The sequence below is a fragment of the Pan paniscus genome, chromosome 15 (assembly GCF_029289425.2).
Source record: "Pan paniscus chromosome 15, NHGRI_mPanPan1-v2.0_pri, whole genome shotgun sequence".
NCBI classification, from domain to species: domain Eukaryota; kingdom Metazoa; phylum Chordata; class Mammalia; order Primates; family Hominidae; genus Pan; species Pan paniscus.
In genome coordinates, this window is record NC_073264.2 from 68,186,613 (window position 1) to 68,205,189 (window position 18,577).

The 18,577-nt window shown below is 35.5% G+C and overlaps 1 protein-coding gene across 26 annotated transcripts in view; it reads left to right on the plus strand.

Moving 5' to 3' along the window:
• GPHN (gephyrin) overlaps positions 1 to 18,577 on the plus strand; it is a 675,135-nt gene that overhangs the window by 576,184 nt on the left and 80,374 nt on the right. For all 26 annotated transcript variants that reach the window (XM_034937122.3, XM_034937124.3, XM_034937127.3 and 23 more), the window contains 2 exons: positions 5,433 to 5,525; positions 17,271 to 17,326. In XM_034937122.3, coding sequence (XP_034793013.1) covers positions 5,433 to 5,525; positions 17,271 to 17,326 — 149 coding nt within the window. The remainder of the gene's footprint in view (positions 1 to 5,432; positions 5,526 to 17,270; positions 17,327 to 18,577) is intronic.

Sequence of the window (18,577 nt, forward strand, 5' to 3'; positions counted from 1 at the left end):
TGAAATGTAACTCCCAGTGCTGTGCTGGAAGTGGGGCCTAGTGGGAGGTTACTGGAGCTGTGCTGTCATCATGATAGTGAGTTCTCTTGAGATCTGGTTGTTTAAAAGTGTGTGGCACCTGCCCCCTCTCTCTCTTGCTCCTTCTCTGGCCATGTGAGGTGCCACTCTCCCTTTGTCTTCTGCCATGATTGTAAGTTTCCTGAGGCCTCCCCAGAAGAAAAAGCCACTATGCTTCTTGTACAGCCTACAGAACTGTGAGCCAATTAAACCTCTTATCTTTATAAATTACCCAGTCTCAGTATTTCTTTATAGCAGTGCAAGAACAGACTAATACACTGATATATTACAAATTGAATGTATAGTTGACAAAAAATATATACATGAGTAGTATTCAGAGTGGCAATGATCAAGGAGAACTTACTATCTTGAATGAAGTCTTGATATAGATAACGGATGTAGACTGGCAGCAAAAAGGAAAATAACAGTCTGGGTTTAGGGAAGCCTTGACCATATGCATGGAGGTGAGCAAGTATATACAGAAACATGACTTGGCTAGAGAGGGGGTACAGCTTCAAAGAAATGAGATTAGAGATTAGCAAAATATCCTTCTCTATTTTATATCCTCTTTGATCGAAGCTGGTTGTATTTGATTGATATGACCTTTTTCTCTACTTATCTGATATGTTCTTGTAGTCATAATCATTAATGCACTCATTCATTGACTCAGTCATTCAAACAGTGACTGAGTGCCTTTTACATACCAAACACTGTGCTTGATACTAGGGTTACAAAGATGAATGATATATACTGTGACAACAAAGAATTCAAAGCCTGATGCAGAAGTCAAGACAATTTCACAAACAGCCACAATACAATATGAAAAGTGTGCAAAAATAGATGGTTACAAATCTTATGCAAATATTAAGAGTAAATATAGTCCCTCCAACCAATTCTCTGTTTTATCACCAAAGAAGTTCCAAAAAGACAAATCTCATTACCTTTCAAGAGACTTAAATCATGCTAGTAAATTAACTTGAAGTCATTAGTCTGCTTAAAAATCCCTCATTGGATTCCCATTTTTACAAAATTAGGTTTAAACTCCCTTGATCCTGTTTCATTTGTCTAAAACGCCCCCCTCTCCTACCTGGTTTTGAGTTACTCTTTAAAACTCAGCTCAGGTGTTTATCTCTGCTAGGAAGATTTTCTAGATGTTCCACAAGTTTTTGGTTAGGTGATTTTCTGTATGTCTCCCATATCACCCTGTACATTTTCCTGCCACTGTCTATGTCATACTATCTTGTAATCATCTCTATTTCTCTGTCTTTCTCTTTCTCTCATGCACTGTGCTTGTGAATTCCTTGAGGACATCAGCCAGGCCCTACGGGTATTTTTGTCTCCAGTGTCTAGCATATATTATGTTCCCAGTGTTTGATGAATGGATGAGCAAATCAGTCAGTGAACTTGTTGGCCTTGGTAAGAGACAGAAGATCAAAGAGGTAACATCTGAGCTGAACCTTGAAGATGCATGATACTTACTAGGAGGAGAAAAAGGAAAGAAAAAAGGCCTTCCTGTCCAATGCAACATGATCTGCAAAAGCACAGACTAGAAAAAGCCCAGAATGTTTAAGATGTGACAAATCATACTTGGTATCAGAAACTGGACATTTGTCAGAAATAAAGGTCAATCGCAGTGTAAATATTTCCCACATTGTGCTAAACGATTCTTAAACTAGCACTGCAGAATTATTATAATAGGATATGTTTATTAATTTTTAGCCTACTAAAGTTTTGGTGGGTTGTAGCATTTAAATAACTACATTATTCCTTGTCATACATACATTTTTCTCATTTGAGCCTCCTCAGAAACTTGAGGGTTATTTTTTAGTATTTATGTGTATGTTAGAATGGGGAGTAAATATTATTGCAAACTACCAGAACAAAGTTTTTAGATTCCAGAATCAAATGTTATCAAATTATTATTGAGTAGATTCTATACCATAGGAACCTTCCAGAATGGAATTGCACAATAAGATATATGAACAACTCAGGCATTCAAGACAGAAATCAAGTGAGCTGATATTCTTTTATCCAAATCGTCAGTGAGACCTTACTCCACTTTCTTCTACTTCCACGTATCTAAATCTTGTAAAAGCAGAAGATAATCATTATTTCTCTCCTCAGAGTAGTCAAATAATTCATTCATGTGCATTTCAAGACACTGTGAGATCTATAATACAGCTGTCAGTATCAACTGTCTTTCAAACTTAGCATATTAAATATAAAGCCCCTGTCTTAGAATATAGGAAGAAAGAGAGCCATGCTGAGCCTGTTTCTTTGGGGCTACTGGCAAGAACTTAGGGTGTAAAAGTGACTATACTAACTGTTGATTCTTATGGCAAACAGATTTGTAGTTTTTTGTTGTTGATGATGGTGTATGTAGTGATAACATACACATAACATAAAACTTAACTATTTTAACCATTGTTAAGTGTATGGTTCAATAGCATTAAGTACATTCACATTGTTCTGTAACCATCACCACCAGCCATGTCTAGAACTTTTTGGTCTTCCCAAACTGAAACTCTATACCCATTAAACACTAACTCTTCTTTCCCTCCTCATCCCAGCACCTGCCACCACCATTCTACTTTCTATCTCTGTGATTTGACTACTCTATGTACCTCATGTAAGTGGAATCGTAAAATATTTGTCTTTTTATGGTCAGCTTATTTCACTTAGCAGAATGTCCTCAAGATTCATCCATGTTGTAGCATAGTCAGAATTTCCTTCCTTTTTAAGGCTAAATAATATTTCTGTATGTATATACCATACTGTGCTTATCCATTCATCTGTCAATGGATACTTGAGTTGCTTCCACCATTGATTATTGTGGATAATGTTGTGAATATGGGTGTACAAATACGTGTTCAATTCCCAGCTTTTAATGTTTTGGATGTATACCTGGAAATGGAATTGCTGGTTTATATGGTAATTATGTTTAATTTTTTAACTTGCAACTTTTTAAATGTGAGGGATATAAAGGAAGAGCAGTGGGTAGAGGGAACATGAGTGGTAGTAGTTATTACTATGGTGGTAGTATGGCTGAAAAGTTCTAAAATCTAGTTTTTCCATCTTACTTTAGCCACCTATGAAATATATTGCTGTGGGTAAGTACTTACTGTATTTAAACGTCTCTTCCGGCCAGGCGCGTGGCTCACGCCTGTAATCTCAGCATTTTGGGAGGCCAAGGTGGGCGGATCATGAGGTCAGGAGATCGAGACCATCCTGGATAACACGGTGAAACCCCATCTCTACTAAAAATACAAAAAATTAGCCAGGTGTGGTGGCAGGCGCCTGTAGTCCCAGCTACTCGGGAGGCTGAGGCAGGAGAATGGCGTGAACCCAGAAGGCAGAGCTTGCAGTGAGCCGAGATCCCACCACTGCACTCCAACCTGGGCGACAGAGCAAGACTCTGTCTCAAAAAAAAAAAAAAAAAAAAAAATTCTCTTCCTTCACCTGTAAAATGAACATAACAGTGCTCTACTAGATTTTCATGGGATTAAGTGAGATTATATATGTAATTCATACAGTGTTAATAAACATTTACTATATCATTGGGGCTAGCCACCAGAAAAACTCAGCCCTTGTGCTATCTCTGATAATTAACCACTATTAGTGCACTGTTCAAAATCCCAGCAAAGTCATTCATGTAGATTCTGAGCTGATGTATAGCTTACATTTTGATCTACACCCCCCAGTGCCAGGACAAACTACTTCCAGATAAGGAACCATCCCATGAGGTTTACTGTGATCCTGGACAAGCACCACTGGGCCCACTGCTAGGGACTATATAGCTTCAGGTTCATGTGAGAGTTAATGTTATATATGTGAATACAAACTAGACCCTATGGTCCCACCACTTCGCTTGTCTGACATAGTATGGCCCAAACCTCCAGTATAGCTCCAGAATAGCTTCAACATCCTAGGAGTATCTGAAGGTAGAATCTGCTAAGTTCTCCCTTCCAATTCAGATGCCAAAACGGAAGAGTCAATATCACTATAGGATATAGTGATATTCAGAATAGAAATTTGAACATCAGATGGTCCGAATATAAATTTAAAAATCTCTCTACACTTACTTCTAGGTCCTAGGATCTGGAAATCAGAGACCCTAGGTGGCTAAGAAGGTCAAAGATAAAAAACACAGACTCACTTATCCAGCTCCGGAAACAATGACATTTTATAAATTATACAAATACTTCATGTAAATCAAGTCCTATATTACTTGTCTTGGTTTCTTTTCTTCCTTCCTCTTCCTCTTTTTTTAATCTCATTTATTTTTGCTTTCCTTTTTTTAAATTAGCAGTAAAGACAGTTTCTGACTAGAGGATTTCAGGAATTGGTTATGACTCCTGAAACTTTTATTCTTATTGGCACTAGTTCAAATTTCTGAGCCAAAAGTGATTTTCTTCCAGAGTAGTCTGAATACTTACTTCACACAAAAGGTTACTAGTGCTCTTCTTATAGGCACTAAATTATTTCAATTAATGAAGCCAAAATCAAAGGCTAAAACTCAAATGGAATGACTGGGATATTCCTTCCTTTTTTTTTTAAGCTTTCTCTTCTTAAGAAAAAAACAACTTTAGGATTAAAAAATGATGCATTCATTGTAGAAAACATGGAAATTTTGGGAAAAGTAGAGCAAAGGGAATAAAAAACATAAATCTAACATTCTGAAGTAATAAATGCTTTATATTTTCATGTATGTTCTTTCCTTCTTTTCTACTGATATATACACATATATCTTAATACAGTTAAGACTATATGCTGCAGATTTGACTTTGCATGTTGTAAAAATATGTATCATAGGAATTTTCCTATGTCAATGAATATTCTTCATAAATATTACTTTAGCCTCCATAATATTTTACCTTAAGAATCTATCATTTCTTATGTAAGTACCTATATTGTTGATAGTTTGGTTTCTTTGCATTTTTTCTATTGTAAGCAACTGTGAAATAAACATATACAGAAACATTTATCCATTTTCCTACGATAGATTTCTAGAAGTGAAACTACTAGGTCAATGGGTATGAAAACGTTTAAAGTTGGCTTTCCTTTTAAAGAAGATCACATTTGGGTTGTTAAAGGATTACTGACACATCAACTGAGCACATCTTTGATTACTGTATAGCACCTCATATTCAGATAATCTCTGCAAACATTGCCATGAATTGACTGAGTATAATCTTTTATTTCAGGCACCAGAATGCATCTCTTCTATCTCCTGTTTCTTGGGACAGAAATCAGGAGTTCTGACTGAGCCCATTTACAAGCTGTGTCAGACAAGCACTCATGCCCATCTTGTTTATGACTGCCTGCTTACCCATTGCTCTCCATATTTACATTTTCCTTCTTTTCTCTTCCTTCAGATGGAATGGGGCGAGTCCTTGCTCAAGATGTATATGCAAAAGACAATTTACCCCCCTTCCCAGCATCAGTAAAAGATGGCTATGCTGTCCGAGGTAAATATTTTGGTTTTCTTAAACATAATCAGACACTGTATTTTTTTTTCTTTTTTTCTTTTTTTTTTTTCAGATTTTTGGCTTAGCCCAAGCACCCAGCAACTGTTAGGTTTGTTTCCCCATGACTGTCAAAATAACTTTATTCACAGATAACCATGTTAATCTGCACCTGTAAATTTTCTGGCACAATCTTGATTAAAACTTTTGAGGTAAAGAAAAGTTACATGAAAATTCTCGTTTTAAATTTTTTATTTTTAATATTTGTGGATACATGGTAGGTATACATATTTATGGGGTACATGAGATATTTAGATACAGGCATACAATGCATAATAATCACATCAGGGTAAATGTGGTATCTGTCACATCAAGTGTTTATCGTTTGTGTTACTGAAATTCTTGGCTACAAATAAATATATAGGAATAAAATTAAAACACTGTACTTCAATTTATTCTTTCCGTTCCTACACATGCCAGACAGCATACATTCTTAGTGTGAAAGTTTTCCAGATGTTTTCTAGTTGAAAACATCTGATGGTCTAAGAAAAAAGAGCAGATTCCCAACACAAGGATAAAGTTGAGGTGGTCTGTTCTGCTTTCAACTCAAACATCAGTAAAGGGCTTCATGAAAAGCAGACATGAGGGAAACCTCTAATTCTCTAGAAGACATCATATTTCAAAATTCTGGCACCCCAGCAGCTCCCACAAAGTTGCCTGAGATTGCATAAAGCTTAAAAGCAAATACTAAATAGCATTTTTCTGCCTAAATTCCAATCTAAGAACCCAAATGTAAATTCTGAATTGCTTAGAAACTGTTGTTGATTTTTTTGGTTTTGTTTTTGTTTTTCCATGTACAACATGGTGTTTTAAAATATGTAGTACACATTGTAGAATGGCTTAGTTGAGCTAATTAACACATGCATTACCTCACATACTTATCATTTTTGTAGTGAGACTTAAAATCTACTCTCTTAGTGATTTTCAAACTATGATACATTGTTATTATGTTATTGGTTATTAATTCAAGGTTGATATCATTGAAGAAACATGTTAAAAAAGTTTTTCAGTTTATCAGAGCTGTTAAGCATGCCAGTTCCTTTTTAATGGGGTACATGAGATATGGAGTTATGGAGTCTCTTACTTGGTTTTGGTTTTGGTTTTTTTAGCTGCGTTTAGCCATGAAAATACAGGTTGGGCATCCCTAATTCAAAAATCCAGAATTTGAAGTACTCCAAAATCTGAAATTTTTTGCGTGTTGACATGGCACCACAAGAAGAAAATTTGATACCTGACCTCATGTGAAGGGTCACCATAAAAACACACTCAAAACTTTGTTTAGAAAAATTATTTGAAACATTGTTTAAAATTACCTACCTTTTGGCTATGTGTATAGGATATATATGAAACATAAATTAATTTTGTGTTTAGACTTGGGTCCCATCCACAAGATATCTCGTTATATATATGCAGATATTCCAAAATCTGAAAAACATCAAAATCCAAAATACTTCTGGTCCCAAGCATTTCATATAAAGGATGATCAACCTGTAATTTCCTTTTTCTTGTAATTAAATACTTCATTAATCTCCTCTGTATTCCATCATCTCTTAGTAGTTATCTTTTTATGTTGGAGATAGCATAGCAAATGATTAAGGCTACAGGCATTGAGCAAAGCTCAAGTGATCTGGGTTTTAGTACCAGTTCCATCTGTGTAACTTTGAGCAGCTCATTTAAATTTTTTAGCTTCAGTTTTCTTATCTCTAAAATTATGATAATTACAACAATACTTACCCCAGCAGGTTGTTGTAAGAATTATATTAAAAATTAATTGTAGAAATTAATTAGTTGTAGAAAGCCTTAGTAAACTACCTGGCACACATTTAAAAAAAAAAAAACACTTGATAATTGTTTTTTAAAATGTTTAATGATAGTAACCATTATTATCACTATTATAAATACATTTTCTTAAACTATCTCTGAAAAACGGCTAACATTTGAATTGCTACTCTCATTTTCTGTGTAAATAAAATGGTAGAGAGATTGAGCTTATGTTTTTTCATTTCCACTAATGTATTCTTTCTCAGGAAGATTATCTTGGACTCACTTCATTCAGCTTCATCTCACTAGATTAGAATACTTCTGAAATTGGCAAAGCCAAAACTTAAATACCAAATTCCCAATGGCTCCTATGTTTTATTCTTTCAAATTGATTCCTTCTACAGTGTTGATTAGAATAAATATTATCCAGACAGAAAATTATTTTATTCTTGTGATAGCTTCACTGGCTCTTCTAGTTTCTTTTTTTTTCCCAATGTCATTGTTGGCTTGAAATAGTTTCTTATTGCCCATCTAAAAAGTAAATTCTGTGTTGATCTTACAATTTGTAGCCATACAGGATTACTATAAAATGACAAAGAATTCTTACTTCCAGAGTAGAGCAAACAGCTACAGTAGATGAAACACCAGAGACAAAGAAGTCTGTTTTTTATAGTCTTTGTAATATAATGTGGGAGAGAGTGAGAAAATAAATTATTTGAGGCAGAATTATTCCCAAACAGAATATTGTTCTGTGATTTTTACATGAGCTAGCAGCAGCTCAATTAAAAAAAAAAAAAAGGTTGCTGTTAGCTTTTCTTGTTGCCAAAGGGAGCAATTAGCCCTTATGAGCTTTTCTGACACTGTACAACTCATCAAAAAATTTTTATGTAAAATTACCATTTAGTATCCTATTTATGCTTTTGTTTGAGAGGTTTTTTTTTTGTTATTTCACCAAAAAAAAATCTAAAATGGTATCTCACATTATAAACAGTCCAAGAGATTATCTACCATGAAGCTGATTCACATTGTTTCTTTCTTGCAAAGGGTTGCTACTTCTCCAAGATATGTAACATATAAGAGCGACATAAGTGATAATCATTGCATAGATGGTTAAATCTCAAAGTAGGAATGGTTAGTATGTCTGTGTATACAATATGAACATCATAATTAAAGAAGCAAAAGTCTTCTGTAGACAAGTGGCATGGTCTTAGAACTATGCTGAATTTTCCAGTTTATACCTCCTCACTTTTTTGTCTGTAATTCAGGAAGATAAACTCTATGAATCCTAAAAGTGATTTTTACTGTATTTAGTAATAAAGATGATTTTCATTTCTTTAAAGGTAAATGTATTCATTAGCCTCTTTTCTGTTATGAATACCACCCCCAGGCAGTGTTTTGGTAAAGAATATCCTTGAGGCCAATTATTGTGGCTAAGACCCTCCTTTGAGTACCTCCTTCTCTCTACCCCTGTCTTCCTTTACTCTGGTTCCTTTCTCCCTGCTCCCTTGATTCTCCCTATTTTCTTCTCCTCTGCCTTTACCTTAGGCCTTCCAGTAATAACCAGTGGCACTCGTGGGCATTGCTAACCCTCTAGGTGTAAAGATGTTGCTAACTTGCTCTGGATCACTAAGCATTAGCCAGTATCCTTCAGAAACATGTGGGATAAAACTCCAAACCAGTTGGAGGATCACTTGCTTTAAGGTATGTGAGTTCAAAAATCAAGACAGTAATAAAATGACTAAGGAAATAAGTAGAAACAGCTCAAAATAAAACATTAAGAAAGAATAGAATGTAAAGAAGGCAGGAATAAAGTGATGATAATATAAAATAATAGGAAGACCTGTAAACCTAAAACTGCATTCACGTGGGAGTGAATTTGAAAGATAAAAGTAGATAAAATAAAAATGAAAGTGGCATATTTACAATTTGAATCAATACAGTATTTTTATTCTTCACATTTTTGGATTTTGTTTCTCCCTTCACACTGATGAAGCTAATCATCCTCTTGATGCATTCACATCCTCCTATATAGATGTAGGTGACTATTTTCTCACACTTTCTTTGTGGATATTAATAAGGGCAAAAATATCTTAGAACTCCAAGTTCAGCTTTCTTGAAAAAGTTCAATTTGAAAGGTTTATCCCTTCAGAGCTTATTTTGGGATCATTTGGAAAAAAGGAATATTTTGAACAAACCAGGAATTATTTTCAGAGTCATAGGTAACATACAGTTCTGAAAAGATATATTAAGAGAAAGTTTTGCCATTTGGGTAGAGAGAATTTAAAAATTTTTTTTTCTTGTTTACATTCTGATTGAAATTACTTATGGAAAATGCAAAAATAATCAAAAAGAACATTTTAAAATTACCCATTAACTTACCCCCTGGCCACTATTAGCATTTTGTGCATTTACCTCACATACAGTGGGTTAGAATACACCAAAATTCAATATAGACAATCCACAGCCATTGTGACTTAGACCTAGTTCTTATTCTTTCAACAGCAATCATATTTCAGGGCTTTTGTTGTATCCATTTGAATCCTCTTTCGCTACAACTGGTTCTGCAATTCATTTGACAGCCTATTTTGCCCTCTACTATAGGATACTTTCAATGAAAAAGAGGGCCTTATGATATGGGAGTCATACTCACGTGAACAGATAAATAATTTGGAGTAATTTAGTTTAGTTAATTCCAAAAAGAAAATATTTATGAAAATAATGCCTTCTTTCCCAATACTAACAATTAATAGGCATTTTCCCTGGAAGATAATGGTAAAGAATACACGATGCCTTCTTACTCATGTATCCTATGCCCACCTCCCTGCGTTCCATAAGAAAAGGTAGCCAGTTTAAAATTCCAAACAATTTACCTCATGTAATACTTGAGTGTAATTGCAGCAAGTATGAATCCTCTTATTCCAGCTTTGTCACCTTCTCTTGTTACCTTTCCCTACCAACCCCTCCTATAATCTTAACTTTAGTATGCATATAAATACTATTACCCTGTGCCCTTCTTGCAGTCTCAGACAGTGTAGTTCTATAAGCAGAGTAGACAATTTACTATTCCTTCTGCCTTATTTCTCTATCAACTATTTCCTAGGACCTCTGAAAGTTATGCCATCTCTATGTGCTCTAATTTGTTCAGCCTTAAAGTGGAAATGATGAGACTCTTTAGTATTGAAAATAAATGACTAGCTATACAGTATTTCAAGAGACTTAAAGAAAGATCACTATGGCTGGAAAATGAAAATGAAGGATAATTCCATGGCAGATGATTTGAAGATCATCGTTTTCTGTGTACACAATGAGTAGTTATCTAGTGTTATCAATTTCATATCAAATAATATAACCAGAAATCTTCAAATAAATGGGTGAACAGAACTAAAAGTGTTTTCTGGATATTAGAAAAAGGAGGAATAAGAAGGAACAGCTTCAGGGTCTTGCATTAAACATTAATTGTTTACATAATGCATATGCCATTAGGGTTTGGTTTATATTGCTTTTATCACTTCTTTCAAATTAAATTCTACAGTTGCAAAGCAGAAAAGAAATTCATTAGCAGATATGTCAGAATTACAAGGGAAACAATTCTAAATCTGCAGAAGTCCTTCAAATCTATTCATCTTTTCTAATGACGTACTGTGGTTTACTTTCTTTTTTTCTTTCCAAGCTCTAGGTTCATGTGCTATCATGCCTCCGCTTCTGCCCTCTCCTACCTAAATTTGTAGAATTCATCTTGAAAAACTGCAACTTTTTAAAATCTGTTTCTTTCATAGATATTTTTAAATAAATATAGTCATGCACCACATTAGCATTTGAGTCAAAAACAGACTCTTACATGATGGTGGTCCCATGAGATTACAATGGAGCTGAAAAATTCCTATTGCCCAGTGAGATTGTAGCCATTGTAAGGTCACATAGTGCAACACATTACCTTTCCTATGGTTAGATATGTTTAGATACACAAATACTTAACATTGTGTTACAGTTGCCTATAGTATTTAGTATTGTAACATGCTGTACAAGTTTGTAACCCAAGAGCAATAGGCTATACCATGTAGCCTAGTTGTATAATAGGCTATACCATCTAGGTTTGTGTTAGTACACTCTGTGATGATGTTCACACAACAAAATTGCCTAACAATGCATTTCTCAGAATATATCCCCATTGTTAAGTGACTCATGACTGTATCAGGAAGTTAGATAGATTGATACTTATTTTTCTGCCTTCATAAGACAAACCTTGGTGTTAATGTAAAATTTGGACTCCTGTAGTTCACTAATTTTTTTATTCCTTAAATTTTCTCTTAGTCTGAATTTGTCTATATTCAGTTCGATCTTATAGTGCTCTGCTCCTCAAAAAGGGTAATCCATGGACCAGCAGCCTCAGCATCAGCTTGTTAGAATTTAGAATCTCACTGTTGGTGGGACTGTAAACTAGTTGAACCATTGTGGAAGTCAGTGTGGCGATTCCTCAGGGATCTAGAACTAGAAATACCATTTGACCCAGCCATCCCATCACTGGGTATATACCCAAAGGACTATAAATCATGCTGCTATAAAGACACATGCACATGTATGTTTATTGTGGCACTATTCACAATAGCAAAGACTTGGAACCAAGCCAAATGTCCAACAATGATAGACTGGATTAAGAAAATGTGGCACATATACACCATGGAATACTATGCAGCCATAAAAAACGATGAGTTCATGTCCTTTGTAGGGACATGGATGAAATTGGAAATCATCATTCTCAGTAAACTATCGCAAGGACAAAAAACCAAACACCGCATGTTCTCACTCATAGATGGGAATTGAACAATGAGAACACATGGACACAGGAAGGGGAACATCACACTCTGGGGACTGTTGTGGGGTGGGGGGAGCGGGGAGGGATAGCATTAGGAGATATACCTAATGCTAAATGACAAGTTAATGGGTGCAGCACACCAGCATGGCACATGTATACATATGTAACTAACCGGCACATTGTGCACATGTACCCTAAAACTTAAAGTATAATAATAATAATAATAAACAAAAAAAAAGAAAAAGACAAAAAAAAAAAGAATTTAGAATCTCAGACCCTGTCCCAGCCCTACTAAATTAGAATCTGTATATTCACAAGATCTCCAGATGATTTGCATGCACATTAACTGTTGAGAAATAAGAGAAATAATAAAAATGACTCCTCTCTTGGTACCAAGAAACTTCTATGTACCTTGTTTGACTGATTCTTCCTTAGCTAGCAATATAGAGACACATTTACCAACTGGAAAGGTTCAGAGTAAGGTGGAGAACATAGTGCAAGTGAGCACATATTCTCTCCACAATTGGTGTACTTTCCCTGATAACAAAGACCTTGCTCCTTAGAATCGTTCAGAGTACTTTCACATATGGACCTCCCTGGAACTCCATACTAGGCTTGCCCCAGATGACCTCCCCAGATGACCTCCAGCTACTCATTATTCAGTTTATTTAGAGGATTATGCAGAATATTGATATGAGCATTTTGAGTTTATGTGCATGTGTGGGGGAACAGGAGAAAAGAGAAATACTTCCCACCTAAAACTTTTTGAGAATGCCAACTTCATTTCTTTATTCTTTTAACAAATATTTATTATCAGCGATGACCTAGGCACTATGCTAGACAGAATAATGACATAATCTAAGTTATACAGAAATAATCAAAGCAGTCTCTTTTTTTTTGAGACAGGATCTCGCTATATTGCTCTGGCTGGAGTGTAGTGGTACAATCCCAGCTCACTAAAACCTCCACTCCCCACCCCCCACCCGGTTCTCAAGCCATCTTTGTGCCTCAGCCTCCCAAGTAGCTAGACTACAGGCACACACCACCACACCTGGCTATTTTTTGTATTTTTGTAGAGGTGGGGTTTTGCCATGTTGCCCAGCTTGGTCTTAAACTCCTGAGCTGAAGTGATTTGCCCAGCCAAAGCAGTCTTTCTAAACATTCTTAAGACGTTGACTCAAATTTTGAAGGAAACAATATATATGGATCAGCAAAAAGTATATATAACAAATATAAAACTTTGTGTTAGAAAATATTACTTATTTGTTCATTCGTGCATGAATCTTCTAAGAACATTTTTGTAGCCACATTCATTCGTCTGCCAACCATTTTGAATACTTAACATATTGAACATTTATTTAACACCTATTGTACAGCAAGTGCCAGGGATTAGCAAATACTGTAAATATATTTAGAAGCCATAATTGATTTCAGGCTACACTGGGGAAACAAAAGAGGATGCACGCAACTCTTGAGGGGAGAGGAGTCAGATATGACTTCACAGAGAAGATGACACTTGAGCTGAGTCTTAACAGCTAAAAAATCTTTAATCAGAAGGCAAGAATAAGAAAAGGACGCTTTAAGTAGTGGAAGTAGCACATGTCACGGAGCCAACATATGAGTTATCTTGGTATTCTCAGGGATAGTACTAGCAGTTGATAATAGCTAGAGTATAAGATATAAGGAAGACATGAACCAAGGCCTTTGCACATATGTTCTCTTTGCACACAATGATGGAGCACTTCCACTTCATGTCTGTCTTTTCCTCTCTCTCCCTCTCCTTCTTTCCCTCCCTATCTCCCTCCCTTTGTCTCTCCCCACCTACATACCTGCACACACACACCCCTACTTAGCTCTTACTCATTCTTCATATTCAAATCAGAAATCCTTTTATCATGCTTTTCATGACCCTCCAGTGTAGCTCAGGTACTTTAATTATATACTCTCATAAAATCATGTTTCTTTGCTTTGGAGTGGTTTTCTTAATTTGTATTTATATATTCATTAATGTGATTATTTGATTAATATCTGCCTCTCCTGATGCATCAGTGGCTTTAAGAGTTTTATTTTAACCACACCCATGGGAAGAAATACATTAAATATATTATACATCAAAAGCCAATGATATACACACACATATATAACATATACAGTACATATAAATATACATACATACACATATATAAACAAAAATAAGTTTTATGAAACAAGAGTCATCCTTACCATGTATGTTGAAATATATTTTTATCCTTTTCATTAGAAAATTGTTCACAAGTTGATTTTACAGCCTATCTCCATTTGTCATCCAGAGTTTGAAAAACCTTGTAATACACACCATCATGGCACATGTATACATATGTAACAAACCTGCACGTTGTGCACATGTACCCTAAAACTTAAAGTATAATAATAAAAAAAAAAAAGATAAACCTAACCTGGAAAAAAAAAAAGAAAAACCTTGTAACAGGTTGGCACTGCACTAAAATAGAAGCAGTGTCTAGGTTTACCCCCTACTCTCTCTCCAGCCCTTAATTTAACACTTGGGGCATAAAAGACACTCAGTAGACATTTACTGAATGAATAAAAGGAATAAAGAGCTTCAAAGGTATTGTTTTAAAAGTGTGATTATCCCCATTTTTACCAACAAGAAAACTGAAGGTGAGAGAGGTTTAGTAATTTTGCTGAGAGTCCCTGAAGCTAACAATAAACAGAACCAGGATTCAGATTCAGGTTTTTTTACTCTAAAACAATGCTAATTTCCCCCTTGTGCAGGAAGTAAAAAAAAAGAAAATGGGTCAGGCGCGGTGGCTTATGCCTGTAACCCCAGCATTTTGGGAGGCCGAGGCAGGCGGATCACCTGAGGTCAGGAGTTTGACACCAGCCTGACCAATATGATGAAACCCCGTCTCTACTAAAAAAATAAAATAAAATACAAAAATTAGCCGGGCATGGTGGCATACGCCTGTAATCCCAGCTACTCAGGAGGCTGAGACAGGAGAATGGCTTGAACGCGGGAGGCAGAGGTTGCAGTGAGCTGAGATTGTGCCATTGCACTCCAGCCTGAGCAGCAAGAGCGAAACTCCATCTCAAAAAAAAAAAAAAAAAGAGAGAGAGAGAAAATATCTAGGTTGCTATAGGAGGTAGCAAGCTGATAATTATTTATCTAGTAGAGAAACAATTTTAAATAAGTTTATTCACGTTTGAGATGCAGTTGGTGTGGAACTCTGAAAGATAATTGATGTTTTAATTTTCTACAGTAAGAAAATTATCATTTGCTCTGAAAGATGGCAAAAATAAGTGGGGGGATAGATGAAACAAGTTGGTAAAATGTTGATAATTGTTGAAGCAATGACGTCTATGTCTGTTGTAAAAACTTTCTTTTTTTTTTTTTTTGAGACGGAGTTTCACTCTTGTTGCCCAGGCTGGAGTGCAATGGCACGATCTCAGCTCACCACAACCCCCGCCTCGCAGGTTCAAGCAATTCTCCTGCCTCAGCCTCCCGAGTAGCTGGGATTACAGGCATGTGCCACCACACCCAGCTAATTTTGTATTTTTAGTAGAGACGAGGTTTCTCCATGTTGGTCAGGCTGGTCTTGAACTCCCGACCTCAGGTATCTGCCCGCCCGGGCCTCCCAAAGTGCTGGGATGACAGGTGTGAGCCACCACACCCAGCCTGTTGTAAAAACTTCTTAAACTTAAAAAAAAAAAATAACCCATGAAAATGGCTTAATAAAATAACATTACAATAAAACTCTTCTATAATACTTTTTACAAGTAAAAACTGAACAATGTAACAGGATTCAAAAAAAAAAAACAAGAAAGGCAAGAGTTTATTAACTGAGATAATATCTGTAAAGCATAAAATACAACATCTTGTGACAGAAGGGACCCAGTGTTAATTTTTGTCCCTCTTCACATCAGGCTAACCAAAGCCATTTATGCAAAAAAGGGATGACTTCATTATAAACGGTGTTTTATATAAGCCTTTAGAAAAAAATATCACTTTATAGCTACATGAACGAGCAATTAATCTAATGTCCTTTTAAAAAGAGAAAATATCATTATTAGTATGATTATAAATGTAATCTAAATATTCATATATAATGTATATATTTTTTGTAGATATGCTCCCAAAACTCTGCTGTTTGCAGATAACATGAAGGTAATGGTCATGATTTTAAAACTTACTAGATAGGCATTTTTGCCCAGTCGTATTGGTCTGAAAGCCACATCATATGTCAAGAAAACTCTTTGAATCTCCAAGAATGTTTCTTCATCTAGCCATTGTTATACTGTACATATTTTTTAATAAATTTTTTATCCCAGTTCTGGAATTTTTTTTTCAATTTAAAAATAAATAGCCAATGGAAAATGTGATGCAGTACTGCCTATGTATTCTAACTCATAAATAGAATTTTGATACATTATTTTAAAAAACTGTGCTACAATTACAAGACTGGATTTTAGTCCTAGCTCTACCATTAACCAGAAATTGTTCAGAGTACTTTACCTTTTCTTTCCACCTGAATTCTTTCATTCTATAATTCATTTCCTTCAGCTGTCAAATGAAGAAAGGAATGTTCTTCCTATTTCACATCAGGAAGCCCAGACTGGGAGACAAATAAGAAAACAGTATGAAGTTGTTAAAATGTTATAGAAAAATGGAGACATATGGATATGTATACAAATAGTGATAAATCCATTTATATATATATATATATATATGTCCATGAGTGTACACACACACATCACACATACATACACATGGATAAGGTGGCATTTATTTAGGAAGATTGGCTAGAATAACTTATTAGAAAAGCACAAGTGTGGAAATTACGAGGTGACAGGAAGACCATCTCCAGTGACACCATGGCACAATTAGGCACCAGTGGTACAATTAGGACCACTTCTATCAGTGCATCTGAGTTGCAGATACCAAACATTAAACCAGTCGTAACAAAGCCATTGTCAAGTCTAGGAGATCAGAAAAATATTCCACTTCTCTAACCCTTATCAAATAATTTGAGTCAAATTTTAGAATTCCAATTTTAGGTTCTTGTTCCATGCTATAGGTCCATACTGATGTTTGTTCTTGGCTCTGTTCCATCTCACAGCTGCTGATGGCCCAGGAGATCGTTTCATCATTGGGGAATCCCAAGCTGGTGAACAGGTGAGATTGATAGGCCTGAAAGGCACTGAAGATTTCAGCTTCATGGACTTTGGGCATCTAATTCTAAATTTCTCCTATCAGTGTAGTGGAAATTAGAGAGAGATTAGTCAGAAGATTATCAAAGGGATGAAAGTATAGTTCCCAGGAGAACCAAAAGAATTATTTCTTAATTGAAAGTATCTACATCTATTAATATATGGCATAGTATTATTAGTATGTCTCACAGACATGCCTTACAAGCATTTTCCAGACCTGTGATTGGGTGATTCTTTTTTTCCTGAAAAAAAAAAAATGTTCTGAATAGAACAATTTCTAGGTAGTCTTCTCAGACTTTTCCCCAACTTGTGTTACAAATGGGGAAACTTAGAAGCAGATTATTTAAACTTTTTAGCTAATTATTTAATTTAATTTTTCTCACTTGGGATCTAGCCAGGGAACAGGTTTACATATATTTATATTAAGAAATGAAGCAATATAACAGGCCACATTGGAAATACAAGTCCATTTGACACTTTGAGACCAGTAATTGGCCACTTAATTGAAAAATCAGTTAAAGTGGGAAATTATTTTATATATTTAAAATAAATATAAATTTAACTTAAATATTTATTAGTCAATAATTTGATGAAGAACCAAGGTCTTCCTTTTAAATAAGTATGCTGTTTTAATTTCTATCAGGTCTTTCTTACGTAAACCACACAAAAGGCAATGTCTCTGATTTCCATTTTGATTTCTTCAAAGTAGAAAAAAACTGAAGGATACTTGCAATACATAGAAGAGCAGAATCCTTTTAGGGTTTTATTATATTTTACACTCTTTTAGTTTCCTCACTCACACCTAATTTTACAGCATTTCTTTTTAGCAGCATTTTTAATGGAGGTTTCCAAAAGGTTTTACTTAATTTTTATAGGAAAGAAATAACATATATCATTGGTTTATGTATTATTTATTTATTTATTTTTGAAACGTAGTCTTGCTCTGTTGCCCAGGCTGGAGTGCAGTGGCGCGATCTCGGCTCACTGCAAGCTTCGCCTCCCGGGTTCACGCCATTCTCCTGCCTCAGCCTCCCCAGCAGCTGGGACTACAGGCACCCGCCACCGCGCCCGCCTATTTTTTTGTATTTTTAGTAGAGAGGGGATTTCACCATGTTAGCCAGGATGGTCTCGATCTCCTGACCTCGTGATCCGCCCGCCTCGGCCTCCCAAAGTGCTGGGATTACAAGCGTGAGCCACCGCGCCCGGCCTGGCCATT